General features: G+C 46.0%; 1 protein-coding gene across 4 annotated transcripts; it reads left to right on the top strand.

Annotated features, from left to right (window-relative positions):
* The first annotated feature begins 838 nt into the window (after positions 1–838).
* On the top strand, positions 839–21,804 carry LOC113585962 (homer protein homolog 3). Of its 4 annotated transcripts, XM_027023778.2 has the most exons (12): positions 839–928; positions 1,583–1,632; positions 6,741–6,897; positions 6,986–7,099; positions 11,451–11,582; positions 12,217–12,324; positions 14,183–14,191; positions 15,926–16,059; positions 17,074–17,230; positions 20,729–20,836; positions 20,961–21,041; positions 21,550–21,804. In XM_027023778.2, the coding sequence occupies exons 2-12, from the start codon at positions 1,610–1,612 to the stop codon at positions 21,733–21,735; spliced, it is 1,209 nt and encodes a 402-aa protein (XP_026879579.2). In that variant the 5' UTR covers positions 839–928; positions 1,583–1,609; the 3' UTR covers positions 21,736–21,804. The 4 variants fall into 4 exon arrangements, with proteins under 4 accessions (XP_026879579.2, XP_026879580.2, XP_026879581.1 ...); XM_027023779.2 differs by lacking the exon at positions 14,183–14,191; XM_027023780.2 differs by lacking the exon at positions 6,986–7,099 and having other exon boundaries at positions 21,550–21,802.
* Positions 21,805–23,551: the final 1,747 nt, after the last annotated feature.

Below are 23,551 nucleotides of genomic sequence, written 5' to 3'. Positions count from 1 at the left end.
TCGTTTCAGCACTTCTCACTCCACTGATTTTGGCCGACAAACGCATTGTTTTACAAGCAATAACACGTAGGCTCCCGACGTGTGAAGGCTTCGAGGCTTATTCATTAGTATGTGCGGCGCTACGAGGTCTTAACGAGCGGTGGGTCGATGCGCAGAAAACACTAGAGGGCAGGAGGGGTCGGGATTTACTGGAAGGCTCGCGAAGCGCTCGAGGATAAGGCTCGAGGCCTCGGGTTGAGGCCGCGCGAGTTCTATCCAGCAGGTGGGGCACGAGAACCGTTAAAAAAATAATAAAATCCCAGTAAGAGGCAGCGATTGACCCATCACGGCGACTGGTCTCGGCGGAGATCGTGCAGTCCAAAGCGAGTTGCAAAGTAGCGTTTTACCCCCCACCGCTCCCCCCGCGCGTCTCGCGATCGCGGTTCTGCGAGCAGCTGCGCAGGAGTTTCAGAGCGCGCCGCTTTCCCGAGGAGTACAATTCCGGGGGGGGGGGGGGAGGCGGGTCTGCAATCTTTGCAGTTGTCCGCAAGGTTACTGAAGTGCAGTCAAAGAAAGAAAGATAAGGCTTCGAAGGGGGGGGGGGGGGGCGGCTCACACGAGATGTGATGTGTTGCTGCTCGTGGTCGTCCGTCGGCGTGTAGTTTTTCCTCAGCTGTAGTTTGAGGCGCTCATGTCCCGCAGACGGTGCGACCCTCGTTAGACCCTGTGCCAGCAGACTGTCCGCTCCCCTCAATGCATAGAAAGCGCTGTCCTGCCATTCGTAGTGAAATTCCGGCCGCTAATTGTGAAGCATCCGTATCCGGACACGACTAAGCGGGTGGGGGGGTGGGATTTTCTCTGCATTTTCTGCAGCTTCACAACAGTTGTTCCCTCGGAGGGTGCAGGGAAGACGCTTAATTGATCTGTCTTGTATTTTCAACGACATGGGGTAAGTGTGTTGGTGTTGCACGATGCTGGGCTGCCAAACGAGCCCACTCTGAAATAGTCCAGAGCTGTAGCTATCGGCAGATGTTGCGTCTGACAACAAGTAGGCTACTTGGCGCTCAGTAAGAGCATGTACTAGGCTATTCTACACACAAGTGAAAGGGAACTGCAGTGCTCCACAGTTTGTTTGCTTTGTTAGTAAGTCGGGTAGACTTGTTTTACTTAAACTTAGTCAAGACTCTTGAAACGCTTGTAAGTGAGTCCAGGCAGCACGAGGTTTTGCGTGTAGAATCGTTTCATATACTCAGCAGTGAAGTTTTGAGTATTGACATAACAATAACTTGGCTAAACAATTTTTGTATCTGAAAATGTTATTAAGAGTAAATAAGGGAATATTAAAGTGTTGTTACTTGTTTATGAATGCCCTTAGCCGTAGTAAACTGTGTAATTGGATCATTAGTGGATTCGTATGCATAGTATAGCCTATTTGAAGAAACAGTCTTTGGAGAACATAATTTATAACACATATTAAATGTTTAAAGATGGCATAACCTGATCACAAACAATAAAGCAATTGCACAACATTTTCAGAGGTTTTAGAACGGTCTGTGCCTGTGTATGTGCTAACGTTGTACTCAGACTGTTTTTTTAATTGCAGAAAAGGGTGCTCATCTGTGCAGTAAGAATGTTTCCAGCCCATAGAGAAAGGTAAGCAGTCCCGTTTACTGCATGGGCTCGCTGACCGATACCGTGGGGTGGCAGGACTTGCCTGTGTAACTTAGCTAGATTACATTACATCCTTTTTCAGGCCAACAAACCTAGAGCGTTAAAACCAAGCCTGTATTTATGTATAATATTCATGCCGAGTGCTAGGTTATTCCATTTTACAACATGAATTGGGTCAAGTTAGGTTTTACAAATCTGTTTTGAACTGGGCTGTAGCAGTTAGACGTGTACTGAAAATTCGTGGTCTGACTGGTACATCTCACCCCAGACAGTGCAGGTTTATCATGTGGAGCGTCACCAAAAGGTCACAGGATTTTATGTTGATAAGTCGTCATTGTTAATTACTGGTTGCCTGGCTGCCACATGGGAGGAGCATGCTACCGTTACTCTGAGTGCAAGGCCTTCCAAAGTGTCTGCCTCATGGTGTGTTCCCGTGCAGACTTGATAGGCTGTTTATCTAGCTTGGACAATGTGTGTTCTTACTAGTTTAATGTTAGTAGAACCACATGATTTTGAAAGCAGCAAATAAATTACCTTGAAGCTCTTAAGGTGTGAAGACTCAGTCAGGAAAGCGTGTGGCCTAATTTCTACTTTTGAATGCCGCCATTCGCCCTTCAGACAATCTCTCACATTGAAACGCCAAGGGTTCAACACGCACACACGATTTGGTACGACCCGATTGTGCTAATTTTTCGCATCACGTGAAATTGTGCATTTCTTCACAAACCCGAGTGACCTCGCCCACTCTGTTTTCATCTTGGTCATTTAATACAGTTGAAAAATTATAGTAACTAGTATTAAGATGAACATGCTTCCTAAATCTAATGCACAAGCTACTTGTGTTGTCTGACGTGGTTTCATAACCAGTGTAAACAAAGCAATGACATGAGAGGCGTAGTATACAGACATCCTATCAGTGACATCTGGAAGGTAGCTTGTTCGCTATAGCTAGTACTTGGAATACAAATGCTAACTGCGTGGAGTAACTGTGTTACTGCCATGGAACATGCCACCAGTTTATGGGCTGTTTTCATCTGCTCTTCAGTTTGCCTTTCTCACAGCACAGAGCATAGGCTCTTTTCCGGTAAGATTTCACAATAAGTGTTTCATTAGGAATGTATGTATCTGGCAAAAATTCAGTGGAAACTAAGGCAAGTGGTGGTCAGGGATTAAAAATAGACATTGACACATTGACAGGGTTTGACAGATGGACACACGCAAACATGCACACAAACATCAACACAGGATGTAACATCTTGTTAATAGAAAGGGCTTATGGCTATTTGCATGGGCTATTTATAGAATGAGAAATACATGATTTCTGTAAGGAGACTGGTTCCTCTTTCGTTTGTCTGCATAATGTGTGGTGTGTGTGTGTGTGTGTGTGTGTGTGTGTGTGTGTGTGTGTGTGTGTGTGTGTATGTGTGTGTGTGTGTGGGATGTGTGGTGTGGGGGGAGCACAAAGATTAACACCTCCCTATTGGTTGCTTCTGGTTTCCAGCAGCATTGAATCACATCGATTGACAGCTGCACTGTCCGTGAAACATCACCTGGAGTGTCCGCCATATAAAATGTTAGTCGCACTGAATATAACTCGTGAGCACAAACTCGCCAAATTAAACGACATGTCAACTGAACAATATGTCTCGGGCCTTATTGTTGTCAGTCAGCGTTGTCAGTCAAAGGCATTTGACAGACCATCAAGCAAAGCACATGCTCAGAAAAGCCTTCCAGTGTTCTTTGACCTTTTGGCCACTTTCCTACTATATAGTGTGACTGATAAATGAGAGGTGAGTTGAGCTGAGGTGATGAATGATGAGACTGTGGAGAATACTACCAGTCTTCTGCTTCCCTGTGGCAATCTGCGTGTGAGTGTCATGCTCCTCTTCCCCTGGGAGATAGTCGCCCGGTGGAATTCTGCCAATTCAGCCTGGGCTATTCCAGGCAGCCAGCTCCAGTGGTGAGGTGGCGTCCCCGGGATGCAGCCAAGCAAGGTGATCTCATCGCAGCAGGGTTGTAATTATCCTGGTGATTTGTGTATGCGTGTGTGTAGGTGGGTGGGTGTATGGATGCACTGATGTTGGAAAGCACTGCAAGATCAGGAGACCCCAGTATGGATTACCCAGAGATCAGAACGAAAAATACACTTCTGCTATTACTCCAAACTAGTTTGACATGGGGTCCATACAAAGATGTGCATGGGTACTTATGCCTGGATGATGGCCTGCATGTGTTCTTTAGGGCCAAACTGTTTGGTGTGATGCAGTGTAATTCCAAATTGGCCCAATTAATGCCAGGAGCCTGCTGTTATCTGTTACTATAAAATATAACCTCTATTTTTATTATCTAGAGTTATTAAGTGCAGTTTGTTCAATAGGTTTATGTGCTGTAGAGGTTTTGTGCCCTCCTCATCAGCAGGGCAAGAATGGGTTTTTCCGTGCTACTGTTTCCAAAGTGGTTCACATCCACTCAGCCATTAATGGTATGAAGTGCTGAGACGTGCCTCAGCTTGAAAGAGAGAGATTGTTCTACGTGTATAAATACAGACAGAGCCTAGAGCACAGGGGTTTTGTAACCTTACTGAATGGGCTCGGTATTGGGTTCAGCACTGTTTCAGTCAGTTTGTCAGATCTTGTCAGTTTGTCAGTCACTTTGTCAGATCTCCAAGGAATATACAATAAGGATTATTTATTGTGTTAATTGAATGGGTGTTTATTGGTTGTTTTGATTACTCTTAAGGCTCTTAGCCTAGATTTATTGGAATTGCATTGTACGTCTGTTGTAACATGGTATTTATAACTATATAAGAGCAGTGAGCCTCTCCTTCCACAAATAAATATTTGAAATTATGTTCAGGCTCTTTATTTGAATTTGATTCGATAACGATATCATCTTAAATGGTGACTACATTTAAATAACTTTAAAGATGGTGTCTTTAAAAGATGGTCAGTTGTTAGAACCAGGCATCAAGGCTAGAGTCGGGTAAATCCGTGTTTTGTTTCTTTGCTGTCTGCTCCTTTAGTGGTGGTGGTTTTATCAGCTCCATCTCCAGTATTGTGCAATGAAATGTACTGGTAGTCTTTAGCTTAAATGTTCATGCACTCTGTTCCGGTGATTGGCTGGTTTGTGCTCCTGAATCCTTTAGCAGCTCATTATTGTGCACTCCGCACCACTCCAGGTTTCCTCATGTTCTCTGCTCATGTCATATTGTCAGTGGAACAAAAGTTTCAAAACCACATCCATTCCGGAAAAGCTCTGGGAAAAGAGCGCCAACCTGGAATATGGGGCTCATCTGCTTCCCACTTCCCTTTCCGCTGTTTCCACGAAGATGGTTCTGTTTCCATCTGCGACTCTCGGCAGGGTCCCAGCTCCCTCTGTGGGACGGCTCGTCCCTTCAGCGCAGGCCTCCCCGGCTCCCTGCGCTCCTTTATTTTATGGACTTTCGGACTTTCCTGGCAGGGCAGGCCAGGCCACTTTCATATATTTACCCCTGTATCCCGGTCACATGCACAACATGGCCCTGCCATCCCAGGATGGAAAGAGCATAACTAATCCCATCCAAAGAGCATCCTAGTCCTAGCATACTGTGTCCATGTCAGGTGCAGGGAACCGAGATGGATTCGCACGCAGTAAAACTGGTAACGTTTAACAAAGGTCAGCGTAGTCCAAGACGTGGTCAAAAGAACAGGCAGAGGTAATATCCAGAAGGCAGATAATAGGCAAAAAAAAAAAAAGACAGGAAACAGGCAAAGAGACTAATCCAAAAATACAGGCAGGGATCCAAGAACACCGGGAGGAACGCACACAGGTAAACAACGGCTCAGAAACATAAGGCAGGCAAGCGAGGCTTCAGAAAGACTGACTGAAACATGTTGGGCTATATAGGGAAACACATTAACGAAAACAGGACACACATATGACTAATAATCTGGGGACCGAGAACAAACAGGAGGCTTATGGGTAACGTAGCCCACAGTGTGTCCTCGCAGAAGGCGTGACAGTCCACATGTTGCTTCTCCCCTCCTTCCACTGGATCATGGAAACTAGAGCTAGATACTGTGAGGGCACCGCTCAAGACAAACGTGCCGAAGGTTTTCGGAAGACACAGCTTCCACTTCGGTTTTGCGGCAGGCCGAGTCAAACATGGTTTCGCCGTAGCAACGTCACTACTCCACCCCTCTGTGTAGCCGCAGGGCTGCCTCGGCAGCACCTCCTTTACTGCTGAGCCTCGGAACCTGTTGTTGCTCCTCTGGAGCAGCTTGCAACCATGTGGTCCTGCCAAATTCTAAACTTTGTTTTTTTTACACCTCAGCCATTGTTTTCAGCAGAAAAGCACACAGAAGTCATTTGGACATTTGTACATCATTTAGCCTTCTACAATGAATGCATGACCATGCTCTAAAAGCACTAGCTTGTGAAAAATCCAGGTAAAAGCATCAGGAAACTGCTAAATCGAGCTGAAAGAACTCAGTCACCACTTTGACCCAAATAAGTCTTTCCGCTCCTGGTACGTTAGTACCTTGGGGCCCGGATCCTCGTATGTTGGTGTCTGGCATCTCAGTAGCACACCGTGGCTTGCTTCCATTTCACATACACTCATCTTAAGCTTGTGTTGATTCAGCACATAATGTGCATCAGAGGTTCGTAAGTCTCATATATGTCTCATATACATTTCATATACATCATATAAGAGAAGCGCTTTTTAACACTCGTCTTATGTCTAAAGCACATTGGCTTGCATTTACAGAAAATATAAAGTATAAAAAGGAATACAAAAAATTGCTACAGTGAATTAATATAAGGTTCCAAAACAACAGGTTCCAAGAAGACTGAAGGAATATTTTCAACACAATGTGGTTTTCATAGCAGGCGATTGAGATAAAGTTTAAAATCCAAGCCCCCAAATAAGGGTTCGTCTGTATTCATTCTAAGGACGATTGCAGATCATAATATAGCTAAACATTTTATATGCAGACGGAATCATTTATGGACATTGTTGTTCTTAGGAGCATTAGCGTGGAAGTGTGTGTGTGTTGTGTGTTTGTGTGTATCGTGCCTTGTCCCACATTCTCTGGGTCTTTTTCTCACAGGGAGCAACCCATTTTCAGCACCCGAGCACACGTGTTCCAGATTGATCCGGCCACCAAGCGTAACTGGATCCCAGCCAGCAAGCATGCTGTCACCGTCTCATTCTTCTACGACGCCAATCGTCATGGCTACCGCATTATTAGTGTGGGAGGCACCAAGGTGAGCCAGCGTGTGGGTCTGAGACCTGGTTCCTCTACCGACATGTTCACTGTAGATGGTAGTAGTAACTGTCGTTATGATTCCCCAGGTAACTGCAACCAAACGTCAGTCTTGTCCGGTGGGAATAGGCCAACTGTCTTCTGCTCCTGGATTTGCTAGTTTTACCCAGCCCATCCCATCTCTAAAACAGGCAACAAACATGGTTTGTGATGAAAAGATCAAATAGATTTATTGAGCTTGCTGGAGTACCTTGTGGCTGGTGAATGTGAAGCGGGTTCCGTTCAGTGAAGTGTTATGTGATGTTCTGATATTCACACTACAGTGAATCGTTCATTGGTTTTCTGATGGTAAATATAACCCACAATCCAGCTGGTGAGTGACCTAAGGAGGAACAGACTTGGCTGCGGATGTCCATGCGTAACAGTGACAGTGCTTGAGTACCATTTATTGTTTAAAAGCCTGGGAGCATGGCTTACAGATTCAGAGTTTGTTTCACCTCAGGGCTGCCTCCTCTCTCTCTCTCTCTCTCTCTCTCGCTCTCTCTCTCTCTCTACGAGATGCCAAGAAATGAATTCTTCTGTGATTTTTGAGATGTTCATTTTATTTTTAAATAATGAACATTTTGACTAGTTTTGACTGCAGTGTTGTCAAGATGCAGTAGCTTCAATATCATCTGGAAAGAGAGAACATATCACACTTATACCAGTATTAATATATCAACTACCTGTTCCTATGAAACAGATTTTTAAATGTAATATTCACATTAAATATTTGATAGCTACCTTGGCTGATTTAAGAAAATATGTAAAAACAGACAAAATCCCCTTAGACATAAGAGGGTTAATGTATAAAATTCACTTCCCCTGATGCACTTCTGTGGGGAATTTATGACTTATGAAATCGAATCCTGCTGGGGTCCCTTGCTGGGCTCAACATTAGCTGTGTTTAGACACACCCTAGACTGTGGATTGACATTAGCAGTGATCAGACACACCTCAGTCTGTGGCTCAGCATTAGCTGCGTTTAGACACACCTCAAACTGTGGCCAAGGGTAGATTTGGAATTTCTGGGGCCCAAGCAAAATTATGTCTGGAGGCCATAATCAAAGAAATGTTATTTTTTACAGCACAATACAATATATATCCACCTTGTATAGACTTTATCAATCTTCTGCAGTCAGAACTGAACCATCCTAGTTTCTTTTAATTAATTTTCTTTATTTTTTGTGTGCGGTTTAGACACACCTCAGACTGTGGCAGCAGCATTAGCGGTGATTAGACACACCTCTCCTGTGGCAGCAGCATTAGCGGTGATTAGACACGCCTCAGACTGTGGCAGCAGCATTAGCGGTGATTAGACACGCCTCTACTGTGGCAGCAGCATTAGCGGTGATTAGACACACCTCAGACTGTGGCAGCAGCATTAGCGGTTATTAGACACACCTCAGACTGTGGCAGCAGCATTAGCGGTTATTAGACACACCTCAGACTGTGGCAGCAGCATTAGCGGTGATTAGACACGCCTCTACTGTGGCAGCAGCATTAGCGGTGATTAGACACGCCTCAGACTGTGGCAGCAGCATTAGCGGTGATTAGACACGCCTCTACTGTGGCAGCAGCATTAGCGGTGATTAGACACGCCTCAGACTGTGGCAGCAGCATTAGCGGTGATTAGACACGCCTCTACTGTGGCAGCAGCATTAGCTGTGATTAGACACGCCTCTACTGTGGCAGCAGCATTAGCGGTGATTAGACACGCCTCTACTGTGGCAGCAGCATTAGCGGTGATTAGACACGCCTCATACTGTGGCAGCAGCATTAGCGGTGATTAGACACGCCTCTACTGTGGCAGCAGCATTAGCGGTGATTAGACACGCCTCATACTGTGGCAGCAGCATTAGCGGTGATTAGACACGCCTCTACTGTGGCAGCAGCATTAGCGGTGATTAGACACGCCTCTACTGTGGCAGCAGCATTAGCGGTGATTAGACACGCCTCTACTGTGGCAGCAGCATTAGCGGTGATTAGACACGCCTCTACTGTGGCAGCAGCATTAGCGGTGATTAGACACGCCTCTACTGTGGCAGCAGCATTAGCGGTGATTAGACACGCCTCTACTGTGGCAGCAGCATTAGCGGTGATTAGACACGCCTCTACTGTGGCAGCAGCATTAGCGGTGATTAGACACGCCTCTACTGTGGCAGCAGCATTAGCGGTGATTAGACACGCCTCTACTGTGGCAGCAGCATTAGCGGTGATTAGACATGCCTCTACTGTGGCAGCAGCATGGTGGTTCGCATAGCCCGGGATCCTGTGCCCATATCTCTGTGCATTCCTGAGTGTATAAAGCACTTAGAACTGCATTTCAATTCATGTTTTTCTCAAAAGATGTTTCCAAAAGAGCAGTTACACTTAATGACAATCTAGAGTCTAGAAAAGAGTGCAGCGGTCAATGCTGAGGGACCTAACCACCCTCTAGTCTGTCCAGTCGATGCCAGTTGGTGGAGATAGCCAGGGGTCCGGGGGTTTAGGCAGCTGGAGGAGCTGCTCTGATGAGGAGAGAAAAGGCTGAGGTTGGAGGTGTTGCTCAATGAGGAAAGAGCCACGCTCATGAGGAGAACATATGAACAGATCACGAAGGAAAAAGCAGCCAGGTCAGGGGTTTAAATGTGATGAGGACTGCTGGACTGTCTCATTTCAGTGCTGTTTTTTTGTTGTTGTTTTCGATGTGGTATTTCACATGACATTTTCTGCCCTCTTTTGATGTCACAGAATGACTCACTATTGTTTGCTGGTTTACCTTTTATTTGTCTTTCTTTTTTCATGTGGTTCTGCAGTAACACGTGAAATTGCCGTTCGGTCTGCATTCAGATCCAAGAACTCATCTTGCAGCCATTTTCAGATTATTATTAAAACCTCTTTGCATGTTTGCGTCTATTTGCTGGTGAAATAACCTTTTTGCAGAAGCCCAGCTGTAAATGTCTGGTCATATTTATACTGACTGACAAATTCATTATGAATATTTGTTTTGTAGGAAAATTAGTCTTGCAGGAACTAATGTCCAACAGGATCACAGGTTTTTTAGGTGCACACCCTGTTACTGTCATGAATTTAAATGAGCGACAGGGCCTGTTTTTTAGATAGCAATGTTACACTCATTTCATTACATTAAAAGGATTCAGTGAAGCCCTGCTCTGTGGTCAAGAGCAGGGAACATGCACACCTCTACTGAGATGTCAGTGTTAGTAAAGGAATGTCTCGAATGGAGTTGTTTCAGGATGAGGAAGTAAATTAAAGTTACCCACTATCCTCCTGGGCAGCGGCGTCCCTCCTTCCAAAGCTCTGGTGGGTGCTGATTTATTAGAGCGTTCTGGGCAATGTAAGGCCAAGATCCAGCCATTTTGGAATTGACCCATATCCCAATTCCTCTATGACATCACAACCCATTCCCTGGATTCCTCAGCATGTCGTTAGGGTAATCTAGCCACGTGACCTCCTGACACGAGAAATGGTCAGAGCAGAGAGGGACAGACAGGCGTGCACTCCTGAGCCCACGAGCTCCTCCCTCCTCCATCCCTCGAATGGAGGAGTCTGATTGACTACGGAACGGCGGTATTTACTCACTGCCCTCTAGGTCCGGCCCTGCAGGTTTTCCACCTTTCCCTTGCCTAAGAATCAGGTATGATGACAAGCTGCCCAAATAGTGACATTGATCATTAATCAACTACATTAATCAACAAGGGATTATTTTTTAAATCCAGAAGTTTATTTGGATTAGAGGTCCAGATTTGATGACTACTGCTATAGACTAATCTTATATCCGAATTGCAATCAAAGATCAAAGATTTAAATATTTATTTATTTATTTATTTATTTATTTTACGGTTGTGTCCATGTCATATATGAGCCAGATATATGTTTAGACGATATTTAAGTACATTTGCCTCAGATTTATCCCCAAGTATTTATTGAGAATGAAAGGCAGTATGCCTGCGTTTGTCTGATATGAGGGACATACTGCTGTTGCCCGTAAGAGGGCGTTTTTTTCTAATTACACGTCAGTGAACGTCCTGATATCAGAGGCACCAGATGCTGGACAGAATTGGTAGCCAACCTGAATTGATAGCCCTAAGATCCGGGTTCGGTTTTCGCACCACAGAGCGATAACGCGGCACGGTTGCAGAAAGGCCTCGAGTGCTGGGCTGTGCTGCTGAGGGTATCAAGCCCAGAAGCCCGCCGGTGCTTCTGGAGTTTTTCCACGTCTCTGTCTCACTGCCAAGTTGACGCTGGCTTGCCACCCAAAAATGTGCAGCCAACAGCAGTCCTGTGATCAGAAACTGACCACTGATGAAGAATCGATGGGAAGCTTTGCACACAAATAGTGCACTCCAGCAGATCATCTTATAGGTTCCGTCTGATCCCCTGCAATGTTCCTGTGTTCTTAAACAATAAATGTTTATAATAAAATTAATGGTAAAACCAAGTGCCTTTCCTCCTACTGTGGACAATTGATTCATAACTAATTATTCATTGGTTGATTCCCTCTGTGTGCAGGCTATCATCAACAGCACCATCACGCCAAACATGACGTTCACCAAGACGTCCCAGAAGTTTGGGCAGTGGGCAGACAGCCGGGCCAACACGGTGTATGGCCTGGGCTTTGCCACTGAACAGCAACTTAACCAGGTAAAGCGCACACCTCCCCAGGCCTGAGGTCCCAGTGGAGAATCGCACAGGCCCCAATTCAAGTCTGATCCAGGATCAGCAGCAGCTCTGCCTCTACAGGCCCGTGGTCCCAGTGGAAAATCGTGCAGGTCACTGTTCGAGTCTGATCCAGGATCAGCAGCGACTCTGCCTCTACAGGCCTGGGGTCCCAGTGGAAAGTCACTCCAGCTCCTGTGTGAGTCTGATCCAGGATCAGCGGCAAATATCACCCTGACCCCTTTTCGAGTCTGTCCCCTGATCAGCGGCAAACAGAAAGAAATAGCACATATAGTGCAGACCGTTCTCTCAGCGCAGACCTGCTTTTATTGCACATGGAAACTTGATTTTAATAATCTGCTCTCTGCTGTTACAGCCATATTAAAATGGGAGCAAATTTGATTTCAGTTAGTAACATTTATTTGTACATCAGTTATAATGTCATTTAGGTGATGCGGTCGCCCCAAGCGAAATGACAAACGACTGTGGGAAGGTCACAACAGCAGTAGGAGGGGCTAACTTCTGACGCCACGTCAGTGACACATAGTTCCGGCGGCGGGACCCGTTTACCATTAATATGGTGTCATTTCCGTCAGTGTGTGGCTGTTTGTTGTTGTAGTTTGCCGAGCGCTTTAAAGAGGTAAAAGACGCCACTCGGCTGGCACGAGAGAAATCTCAGGACAAGATGGAACTGGCCAACCCTGCCTTAAACATCGCTGCTCCGCAGGTGGGCTCTCTCTCTCACACATAGACACACACACACACACCGCTCAATTCATGCTTAAGCCATTGTGACATTTTTTCTCTTTCTCATCATGTGATTTTGAAGTGTTAAGTTTATTTTATTTGAGTAAATGATATGAGACATCATAGTGGGATTGACCATTTTCTGGAGAATGTTTTTAGGTCTGTGATTCAAACAGTGTTCTCAAGGCTTGACACAGTTTATTCAGGCTACGTGAAGACTCAGGCTTTATGTAGTTTGAATAAGGGTTTAATTTTAACCAAATGTGGAACTAATATTTAGAACTTCATTTAATTATTTTAGAGTAGGAAAGCAGTAGGAATACAGTTCGGCTTGGTTTAAATTGTAGCACAAAGCTGTGAAAACACTCTAAAACAGTTCTTTTTCATGTGCTGCTGTTTACAAAGGCTTACTGAAACTCTAGCTGTGAACTACAGTCTATGCAGCAAACCTTAGAGAGACAAGACCAATATTGTGGAATGAACTCTCCTTGTACAAGGACATCTTTTACTAGGCAGTCCTAGCCAGGTAGGCGGCAGACGGGGAGATGTGTGCGGTTTGGTAAATGGCTCCACAATGCACCACGTGCTGGTTATAAAAGCACGCCGGAGTGGGCCGTGCCCCGTGGCTCAGGCTTTCAGCGCCCGTGAACGTTTGGAAACGAGCGTGTTTAATTACTGCTGACAGAAAAAAGACTAGCATGCTATGCAAAGGCCAGAGCCATCCTTTTAGATTTAGGAAATGTATTAAGTGTGTGTGAGTGGTGTGTGTGTGTGTGTGTGTGTGTGTGTGTGTGTGTGTGAGTGTGTGTGTGTGTGTGTGTGTGTGTGTGTGTGTGTGTGTGTGAGTGGTGTGTGTGTGTGTGTGTGTGTGTGTGAGTGTGTGTGTGTGTGTGTGTGTGTGTGTGTGTGTGTGTGTGTGTGAGTGGTGTGTGTGTGTGTGTGTGTGTGTGTGAGTGGTGTGTGTGAGTGTGTGTGTGAGTGTGTGTGTGTGTGTGTGTGTGTGAGTGAGTATGTGTGTGTGTGTGAGTGAGTATGTGTGTGTGTGAGTGGTGTGTGTGTGTGTGTGTGTGTGTGTGTGTGTGTGTGTGTGTGTGTGTGTGTGAGTGAGTGTGACAGATAAAACCTAAACTGGTGTTTCTCTGAGAGATTGACTTGCTGTCCAGTCATAAAGATTATGTGGAACTGTCTGACAGACAAGTATTTCGAGCCATTGCATCCAATCAGGCCCCACTATATTTAATTCCAAATTAAATTACCCAGTAATCAGACTTGCTCACAGACATTCGAGTGACTATCCCAAGACTGCTGAAACCCGAACCCCCCACCACAGCGGTGAGGGAGACGTAAAGCGGGGATGGAGTGGGAGGTAGGAGGTAGGAGGAGAAGAGAGGAGGAGAGGAGAGGAGGAGAGAGAAAAATGAGCTGGGTCATTCATCTCCCTGGGAAGAGCGAGGATAAATAGGGCAGAGATAAAATTATCCGTCGCGGCCGTGTGCTTTGGCTCACGCTGTCTGCCTCCCATCCAATAAAGGTCCCAGGCTTTTTCAGGCCAGCAATTAAGCAATCAGCCAATCAGCAGGCTCCACCACTGCATAGCTAATGGGCGCTGTCACTCCGGAGCGCAGGGCCTCCTGCGCGTTCTCGTTTGCTTGCAAATTTGCGGTTTTAACGCCACCGCTTCGGCCTTCTACTTCATCACGCGGTCCCTGGAAAACCCAAGACGCCTGGCTGCAGCCCAGAATGCCGGGAAATTTACACGCCCCTGTCTGTGTTGGAGTTTCATCTTAACATCCTTGTCCTCTGTCCCTTTTCCCATAATGCTTTCTGGATTTCTTCAGTTCTCACAGGTGAGTCACACGTGTGTGTTAGTGGGAGTAAGGAACATGTCAGACGTCCAGGCAGCCAGCAGGTCAGCGAGGCTAGGGCATGCACACCACGCCGCCAGCATGAGCATCCTGGCTTGAAAGCGAGCGCGTGCGAGACACTCGTGTGCTGCGCGTCGCTGATGCCGCACTGCGGCTCACTCCATTTTATTTGTACAGTGCATTTTGACAACAACATTGTCACGATGTGTCACAGTGTGTGGAATTACAGAAAATTCAGGCCCGTACACAGGCCGCGGGGTAAATCAGTAAGCCAAAGGTGAGAGTGGGGGGGAAAAAAAAAAACACCTCCCCGCGCACACACACCCCGGCACCGCGTATCGGAGCCGTCACTTCTGCCCCATTCTCTGCGGACGGGCACTGGCCCAGCTGCTGCCCATGAGGCCGCCTGTTCTCGGCCCCACTGACCACGGCCACTGCAGGAGAGAGCAGAGAAGAGTGTTAGCCTGTCTTGCGCTGTTCCACTGTAAGGGAGTGGAAAAATAAATATTTATTTCTAGTTGGTCCATTGATCCCCAAATCATACTTTTATCATCCATGACAGACAAGGTGTGTGCTCGATGTCATGTATTACCTGCTGGGCCATAAAGGCCTTTTATTACCTGTTGGGCTGTGAAGGTGTGTGGTAGGTATTGTGTATTACATGTTGCACTCTGAAGCTGTGTGGTAGGTGTTGTGTATTACCTGTTAGGCTGTGAAGGCGTGTGTTAGGTGTGTATTACCTGTTAGGCTGTGAAGGCGTGTGGTAGGTGTCATGTATTACCTGCTGGGCTGCGAAGGCGTGTGGTAGGTGTCGTGCATTACCTGTTAGGCTGCGAAGGCGTGTGGTAGGTGTCGTGTATTACCTGCTGGGCTGCGAAGGCGTGTGGTAGGTGTCGTGTATTACCTGTTAGGCTGTGAAGGCATGTGGTAGGTGTCGTGTATTACCTGTTAGGCTGTGAAGGCGTGTGGTAGGTGTCATGTATTACCTGCTGGGCTGTGAAGGCCATTTCTACCTAATCACCTTTACGACCTTTAATGCCCATCATTGTATTTTCACAACAGCACTACAATTCAGTTGTTACACACAATAAAAAGCGCAAAACAAATTCCACTACATTATAATATTCACGTTGGCCTTTTCATGTAAAGCCCATGGCCGTTTCCCTCAGGGGAGCTGTAACTGGACTCCCACCCGGAAATGAACTCATTCCACTTTTCTATCTTTGTTTGTTTGTTTGTTGTCATGCATGTTTGTTTTCTTTGGCTCATGTAGCTTACTTTGTAATACCCATTGTTGATTATATCCTGAGTATTTGAGGTTGTACTCTGGTGTCACATTCACACATCACCAGTAGCAGCTGGACTGATGACCTAACACCACAGCTGAGGAGTGACCCTTTCTGGACAATACTGCATGTCATCATCCCTGCACTGCCTTTTCTGTAAGGGTCACTCACTCTGTCTTCCTAGCAAATCACTTCTCCAGCGGTTCCCGCACTAATTATAGAGTGGTTTGAGATCCTATTAAGATTAGCGGAGTTAGTCCATCATGTGTGACCCTGTCACTTTGACCTCACAGTCTTCAATGGCTTTTTTTCAGCAGATCTGACAATTATCCAATATCCAATATGTTCGAGCCCGGTTCAGGCCGCTGACGCGTGGAGGTGTGTGCGCACGCGCGCGTGCTAAGCAGGCCGTGTCCCGTGCACGTTGCAGGACTTGTCCGACGAGCTCCAGTCGCCCCCGGTGATGTGCGTGAACGGGCCCGAGGACAAGCTGTTCCGCAGCCAGAGTGCCGACATCACGCTGTCCTCAGAGAAGGAGCGGATCAAGAAGATGCTGTCCGAGGGGTAAGCGCAGCGCAGCGCAGACAGAGACGCGTGCCACTGGGGCAGAAACAAGAAAGGCTGACCTAACTCAGAGCCGCCGACTGCCACCTTGCTCTTGTGCTGGGGTTCGGCCATAATGACAATAACATAATCCCCAGTAAACAGGAATTGTACTTTGCATTCCCCCCCCCCCAATGACGCTGGTTGGGACGCTCTTCTTTTTTTTCCAGCATGGACAGCTGAGCGAGTAGCCATTACAGCGTTGAGTCACGCTTAAGTGCTGTATCCAGTGCACTTACGAGCGCCAGCGCTCACGCGGCGAGTCACCCCCCACCCCACCCCCCTGCGCTGCCTCTGTCCTTTATTGGCCACTAGTGCTCTTTTTTTTTCTAAGTGTTGCTATGGTGAGTACGAATAATAAAACACAACGAGACGGTGGTGCTTGCACGGGGCCCTTAGACGAGAGAAAAGCTGTGGCCTAGTTCAGGGATGTCTGAGTGGGAAATGTGTCATTTGGGGCCCCGTTTTATTACACAAGTGATTTGTGATCCCAGACTCAGAAATGTTGCTACTGGTTTACCGTAAGGAGGCTGCTTCTTCAAAGATGTTTTAAAATGTCTTTATTAATGGCCCATTTTTGTCTAAAGGCCACTGGAATTCTTTTGGGGGGATCTTTTTGTTTGTTTGCACGTCCATGATACTACGTTAATTTGATATTTGTCATGAAGGATATGAAGATGAATTGGTTCTTTATTCTTAAAATTCGCTGCTAACAGGGATTCCTTTGGAAATTTACCGAAAATCCGCCCTAGTCATTGAACTTAATTAATGTCTGGGGAAACGGCCCTGAAAACAAGCTTCATGTCACCCCGGCTGGTTTGAGATGTATACGCTGGAACATACGAATGAATTCCAGTTAATTCAATTTGAACGAAGCATTAAAGTGGCATCAGCCCTGTGAGCCCTGGCTGAAAGTGTCCCCCCCCCCCCCCGCCCACCTGTCACTTGTTCGTCCGTCTGCCCCCGGTTTTGCAGCTCCATCTGCGAGATGAACCTGGAGGCGGAGCTTTTCACCCTGCAAGACAGCAATGCCAAGCTGGTGGCGGCACTCCACGAGGCCAATGCCAACGTGGAGCAGTGGAAGAAACAGCTGGCCGCCTACCAGGAGGAGACAGAGAGGCTGCGCGAACAGGTGAGGCTGCCCCTGATCGGACCTCCCGACGGACGCACGCCAGCCGTTTCAGGAGATCAAACAGCCATGTTCTGAACAGACAGACTCCAGAAAGACAGCCCAGTATAAACCCATATACCAGTCCAAAAAAGCAGCCCAATCCAAAAAGACAGCCTAGTCCAATCCGACGGGCCAATCCAAACCCTTCCACCAATCCAAAAAGACAGCCCAGTCCAAACCACTCGCCAATCTGAACCCACATACCAATCCAAAAAAACAGCCCAATCCAATCCCACATGCCAATCCAGAAAGACAGCCCGTTCCAAACCCAAACGACATTCAAAACGCATGTGCCAATCCAGAATGACAGTCTAGTCCAAGCAGGCAGCAAGGTGATCCAAGTCCAAACAGGCAGCCAGCAGTCAGATAACCGTTCCAGACGTATTTTCAGGCTCTCTGCCTCCCTTCTTCACTCGCTCAGTGTCACTCATCGAGAGGTCACGTGGCAGTGCATTATAGTTGAGTCACAAAGCTGTTTACTCAAACCTAAGTCTCAATTCATAGTGCTAGACAGAAAAAACAACACTTCACAGGAGAAAGAAATGTAATTGGAAATTCATGGACTCATCTCAGTCAAGTCCAGACATGCTGGCCATTTTTCATTTTGTAAATGGAGAGAATTTAAGTTAAAAAGTATCTTTGGGCCATGGTATTTAATTGTTTTCTCGTGGTGACTCATTTTAAAAGCTCAGCATAGACAAGTCCATTTACTAGAGATTAGTGACGTAATGAGAATTCAGACCAGTACCAGTACCTGTTATTGTTCCCCCTCACTACAGCTGATTTACATGTACTTAGCTGAGTGGAGGGTAATTGGCCTACAACCAGATTGGTCCAGAATCCCACCTCACCTTGTCTGATTGGTTAACGGACCTGTCACCATCATGGCTGGCTGTCATGATTGGATTGCCTTGGTGCTTGCCAGTCCAATCAGCGAGGTTCTTGCCCAGCTTCAGTGGAATGTGATGAGCTCAGATTAGTTGGCAGGGTTTCTGCTACAGTCTGGTTCCAGGAGGGTGGCTAATGGCATTCCAGTTTCTATGATATTGTAGATGGTGAACTTCATAAAGTGATATACTCCTTAATGGACTTTCAGAGGAAGACTGTGGTATTCTGAACTCTGTAGACTCAGCAGAAGAAATGAGCAGGAGTTGATGAATCTATGACACACATTTTCGATTAGAAGGCCACCAGCTTAGAGAGCTGACGTGCTTTGTTGCCTTTTGGACTCCAACAGACATGTTGTAGTATTACATTTTAACTGGCCTTATGTCAGTCTACAGCTGCTGTCGATCAATGTTCATAATCACTCCTCACACTCATTGGTACAATATTCTGCGTTATCTTTACTGTTTGGGAAACCAACAAAAGCAGAAGTCTGATCTTAATCAAGCATCCCTCTCTTTGTCTCTATTTCTCTCTCTCTCTTTCTGGTATGAAACAGGCGACCAGGTGGTTGAAAATGGTTCATGTCTCATGGGATGGGAGAGGGAGAGAGAGGGAGAGGGAGCGAGAGAGAGAGCGAGAGCGCGAGCAGGGTTTGTAGGACAGTTATATCCTACTTTCAATGGCCTACTTAGGAGAAATGAAAAATCACTAAGGGGAAATGGCTGCCCCTCGTTCAAGGGAATTTTTTTCTTTTGCACTTTTCAGTTAAAAATAAGACCTCCTCTCTCAAGACTGTCCAAGTATCAGAGACCATTGCAAGTTGTCCTTTTAAATCTTTTTCTGTAATTCTGTGTGAGCGTGTGTGAATGCGCACACAGCGTGGCAGTGCTGGCTGTGGATGCCCGGGGGGGGGGGGGTATCATGGCATTAGTGGAGCGCAGCACCAGAGGGGGAGGGTTGTTGGCAGACACCGCGAGAGCAGAGCCAGGGAGGCCTGCACCGGCCTGCTCTGCTCGTGCGTGATGGATGGTGAGCAGGAGAAAGTGAGGCGCGCCTGCCCCAGGTCCAAGTCCTTCACCAAGCCTCAGCACTCCTAAAGGAAGCACTAAATGGTGTTAGGATGTCACAAAGCAAACAATACATCATCATATTTATTCACGTATACATGTACTTCTTTGAGTTTTCTCTCCTAGTGATAGACCTGTTTTACGTCACTAAAACGAGGGCGTGCTTTTAGTTGGCAGCGAATATGCACACATCATAATTGTAGGCCATAGAAAATGAAAGAGCTTTGTCCTGCTTCTGGGTTTTATGGCCCTGTCTTTGTTCTTGATGTATACACAATTAAAACAAAGTCTGCGGGTGTGTCTGTGTGCGTGGGTGTTAAGGAGTGTGTAAGTGGCAACTCAGACCCACATTCAGTGAACTTACGCTGACAGGGCACAAGGATCATAAGATGTTCATAAGACTTTTGTACTCTTGAAGAGGTTTGTAATAAGTGTGATTTCCAGACTCGAAAGACACTCAAACTGCTACACCCACACCCACATTCAAAATCACCTTTTAATTGCTAGAAAATAGTCAACATATTAAAGATATGAAAGGCAAAATCCCAAATACTATCTACATGTTTCACAGCAGAATTTAAAAAAGAAAGAAAGATGAAATCCAGTGGCAATCCAAAAATTCCAAATAGTTAAGTATCACAATCACGGCCCACAAATCACAATTCATGCTTTCGAGTTATTGTGTGAATGAACTTCTCATGTTTTCACAATTTATTTAGGAAATATTATTTACCTTTTAGCACATTGGTGATCTACAAGTCATGTAGCATTCCCTACTGAAAATAATAATTTAAAGATTATTCATGCACACCAATCCTAAAATAGCTATAAGATTACGGCATTCTCTTCTTTATTATGATTTACAATGAGCTGGAAGTAATAAAGACTGGAAAACACTGGACTGCAGTATTAGATTACAAACAAAAAAATGTAGTCTAGTTCTATGTCATTCATACCGAAGGGAAGGCGTTTTACATTGCATTTCGCAAAATAAACCCAGCATCATATTAAAATGCTATAAGATGTGGAGAATTTTTTTAGAGCAGTACTAGAATTTTCTTTAAGGCCTGGGTGACCAGAGGACCATCTGCAGTGGCTTGACATTGTAGCATTTTGTGTGTGTGTGTGCGTGTGTGTGTGTGTGTGTGTGTGTGTGTGTGTGTGTGTGAGTGAGTGTTGGGGGGGGAGGGTGCTCATATGCAGACTGAAGACCCATCTATTTGTGGAATATTTAAATGACCATTGACCTGCTCTTTTGTTGACTAACAAACTCTAGTACTTATTGTTTATTTCACTTTTCATTGTCTGAGATAGAGCTTAAGTGTTTTGTACTTCAGCATTGATCCCTGTATTTCTACAGTATTGTAGTTCATTGGTATCTTGAACTCTAACCTACTCTACTGGCTATGATGCATTCTATGAGTACATGACAAAGCACTTTTGTAAGTCGCTCTGGATAAGAGCATCTGCTAAATTCCATCAATGTAAATGTAAATGTGTGTAGGTGGCTGAGTTGGAGGCCCATGGAGGCCACGGACCCAGCGACATTTTGAAAGATGAACTCACACAGTCCCTGGAGGAACTGGAAGCCTTACTGAAGGCCAAAGATGAGGTATGTAGAACACTCCAGGCCTGCTCCAGCAGAACTGGGTCACGTGCTCTGCAGCCTCTGCTTCACTCGCCCGTCCCGTTTGGTCCCAGACGGACCCTGCCCTGCAGCTGCGTTTGTGTTCCAGGAAATCCGTATTCTCCAGGCGAAGAAGTCAGACTTCCACGAGATGGAGCAGGAGAGAGAGGAAGCCATTCACAGGCTGCAGGTGTGCAGTGCGTCTCTGCTACAGAACCCGCAGTTGCATAGCAGGGCCCGTCCAATGCATTACATGTCAGACTGCCCAGCCATGGTTTTCCAGAGCTAGCACACCGACATGAACTGGTAGTGTTGAGTAGCTCCTGTTAATGGTTTTCTGCCAGACATAGGCTATTTAAAGGGGCAGTTTGATTTTAAAAAGCGATCGTCATTTGAAAGAATGGAATTGGCAGTTATGCATTAGGACAGGTTTGAACCTGGATAACAGCCCAGTCACACCAGAATGGGTATCATTAACAGAATGCGCTTCAGATCCAGGAGACACGAGATTTTGTATCACCCTTTTAACTAATTCCACCGCCTGGGTGGAGGTCATTAAGACAGGAGGTTGGACCAAAATGCCGGTGTGGCCATTTCTGCCCTTTACGTGCTGAACCTGAACTACCCAGCCATGAACGGATGTGCAGAGGTCGAACGCCTGCCGCGGTCTTCCCACTGTGCGCCTTTTTTTTCTCCAGGAGCTGGAAATGCGGAACGTGGAGCTGGAGCGGCGTGTGCAGGGCGCCGAGCAGACCCTGGCCTCCACGCTGGAGGAGCGCGACCGAACCGACAACGAGGTGCAGCGCGTCGTCCAGATCCTTGACATCAAGATCTTCGACCTCAACGACCTCCGGCAGAGCCTGGTCAAGCTGCTCGAGAAATAGGGCTGTCGAAAGGGGGGCACAGCCTTCGGGGGGGGACCTTTAGCTGACATTTAGCTCAGCAGCGTGACGCTGAAGGGGGTTGGGGGGGGGGGGGGGGGGAACACGACAAATGAAATGGTCACCATTCAGAAAGCACCACATTTCAGCACGTAGTGTAGCTCTGCTTTCCAGGTAGAACATATGAGAGGCTAGTGACCACACATGCGCACCGTGTTTTGGTTTGGTTTGTTTTTGTTTTTTTTGAGTTTTCTCTTAATTTTTCAGTTTGCAGTAAGTGATTTCTGTTAAAAGTCTAGCAATAAATCAATGAGTTTAAATGATGAAGTTGGGGGGGGGAAAGTACTATTTTTGATACATCGACTGAAGCATGGTAAAATGTCTCCTCCGAGGAGCAGAATGTAACGAGGCAGATTAGAAGTAACATTAAGTTGCATTATATTAAGTTGTAGATGTAAACAATGCACACTTATGGATATATCAGTAGTAGAATTAATGAGTGCTATGGTACTATTTACAAAATATTTTATTTTTTAAATAAACAGCATAGATTAACATAAAAGCAGAAGTGGTATCCAGCTGTGGGTGTGTACACTGAGCATGGAATAGACATGTCGATAATGCTTTACTGATGTTTGGAATTACAGTGCCATTTTAATTTACATGAACTGCTGGGGAAAGGTTCATTTTGAGCACTCCTCACTGAATGTACCACGTGGATTCGGTTTCTTTGCACAGAAGATGGACAGGCAGTGTCAGAGCTGGAGACACACACACCAAAGACCAGCAGAAACACTGCTGTTCTCCGAGGACGCTACTGTGCCGTCTCCTGGCATTTCATGAAGTGGAGTGCGTTATCCTGTGTTTAAGGTAGCAGTGGTAAAGGTACATATGGGGTGTAAGAGCAAAAAGGTAGTTGCACTTGTAGAATTGTACTAATGGGTAGAAAACACAATATACAGTTAGTTTGTTACTCTTTAGGTTCCTATAGATCAAGATGTCCCTAGGAAAGTAATAGTTAAGTATGAGTTAAGGATAATCTTTGTCATTCAGGAATGTGAGCTTGTGGCTTGGATGAGTCTAGTTCTGCATTCCAATGACTTGCTTTCACAACTAGATATAGGGCTTCTAAGTGTTGCTAAGCTGTGGTGGTGCCATAGGCCTTGTTTGACCAAGGCTGCATGGTTGTGTTTTTGCTTCACTAAATCTATTCAGAGCCGTTTTTCCATGTGTTCATGAACGTGAACTCTACTTGACAAAGAAACTGTTTTGAAATGTAGAAAAACACATGTACGAGCACCTGTGTCTCTCTCACAGGGACTGTCCCCTACACAAACATAATCCAGTCTTAACAAAATACAAACAGCACCAAGTGCAAACGCAGGTTTCATATTGCAACACAAGAATGGCCTGCAGTTAACAGCGTGGAAGTAACTGTAACGGACTTTGTCTTACATTCTCAAACGGGAGCATGATGTATCATCGTAGAACAAACTCTAAGAGCACATAACTTGCCTGCAAGATTGTCCTCTTAAGGGACAATTACCGGTCTTATCAGCTCCTTCTGCTTTTAACAGTATGCTGACCTGATGTCCTGCTCCTACATCAAAGGCCTTATTTTAGTGCAGCTGCTGAAAGTTGTACATGCACAGCTGCAGTGATGCACTTTTCCATATCGTGGCCTGCAAAACAGCCAAATGGGATTGTGCTGTTCTCTTGCAGTCTTTACCTTGAACTGTGCAAACAATACTGAGCATCTAGAGAAATGTCAAGTTAGATCGGTATATGTATGCACACTCTTTTACACTCTTTTATGCAG

The sequence above is a fragment of the Electrophorus electricus genome, chromosome 7, assembly GCF_013358815.1.
Source record: "Electrophorus electricus isolate fEleEle1 chromosome 7, fEleEle1.pri, whole genome shotgun sequence".
Classification (NCBI taxonomy): Eukaryota; Metazoa; Chordata; class Actinopteri; order Gymnotiformes; family Gymnotidae; genus Electrophorus; species Electrophorus electricus.
This window is presented reverse-complemented; position numbering and strand designations above follow the sequence as displayed.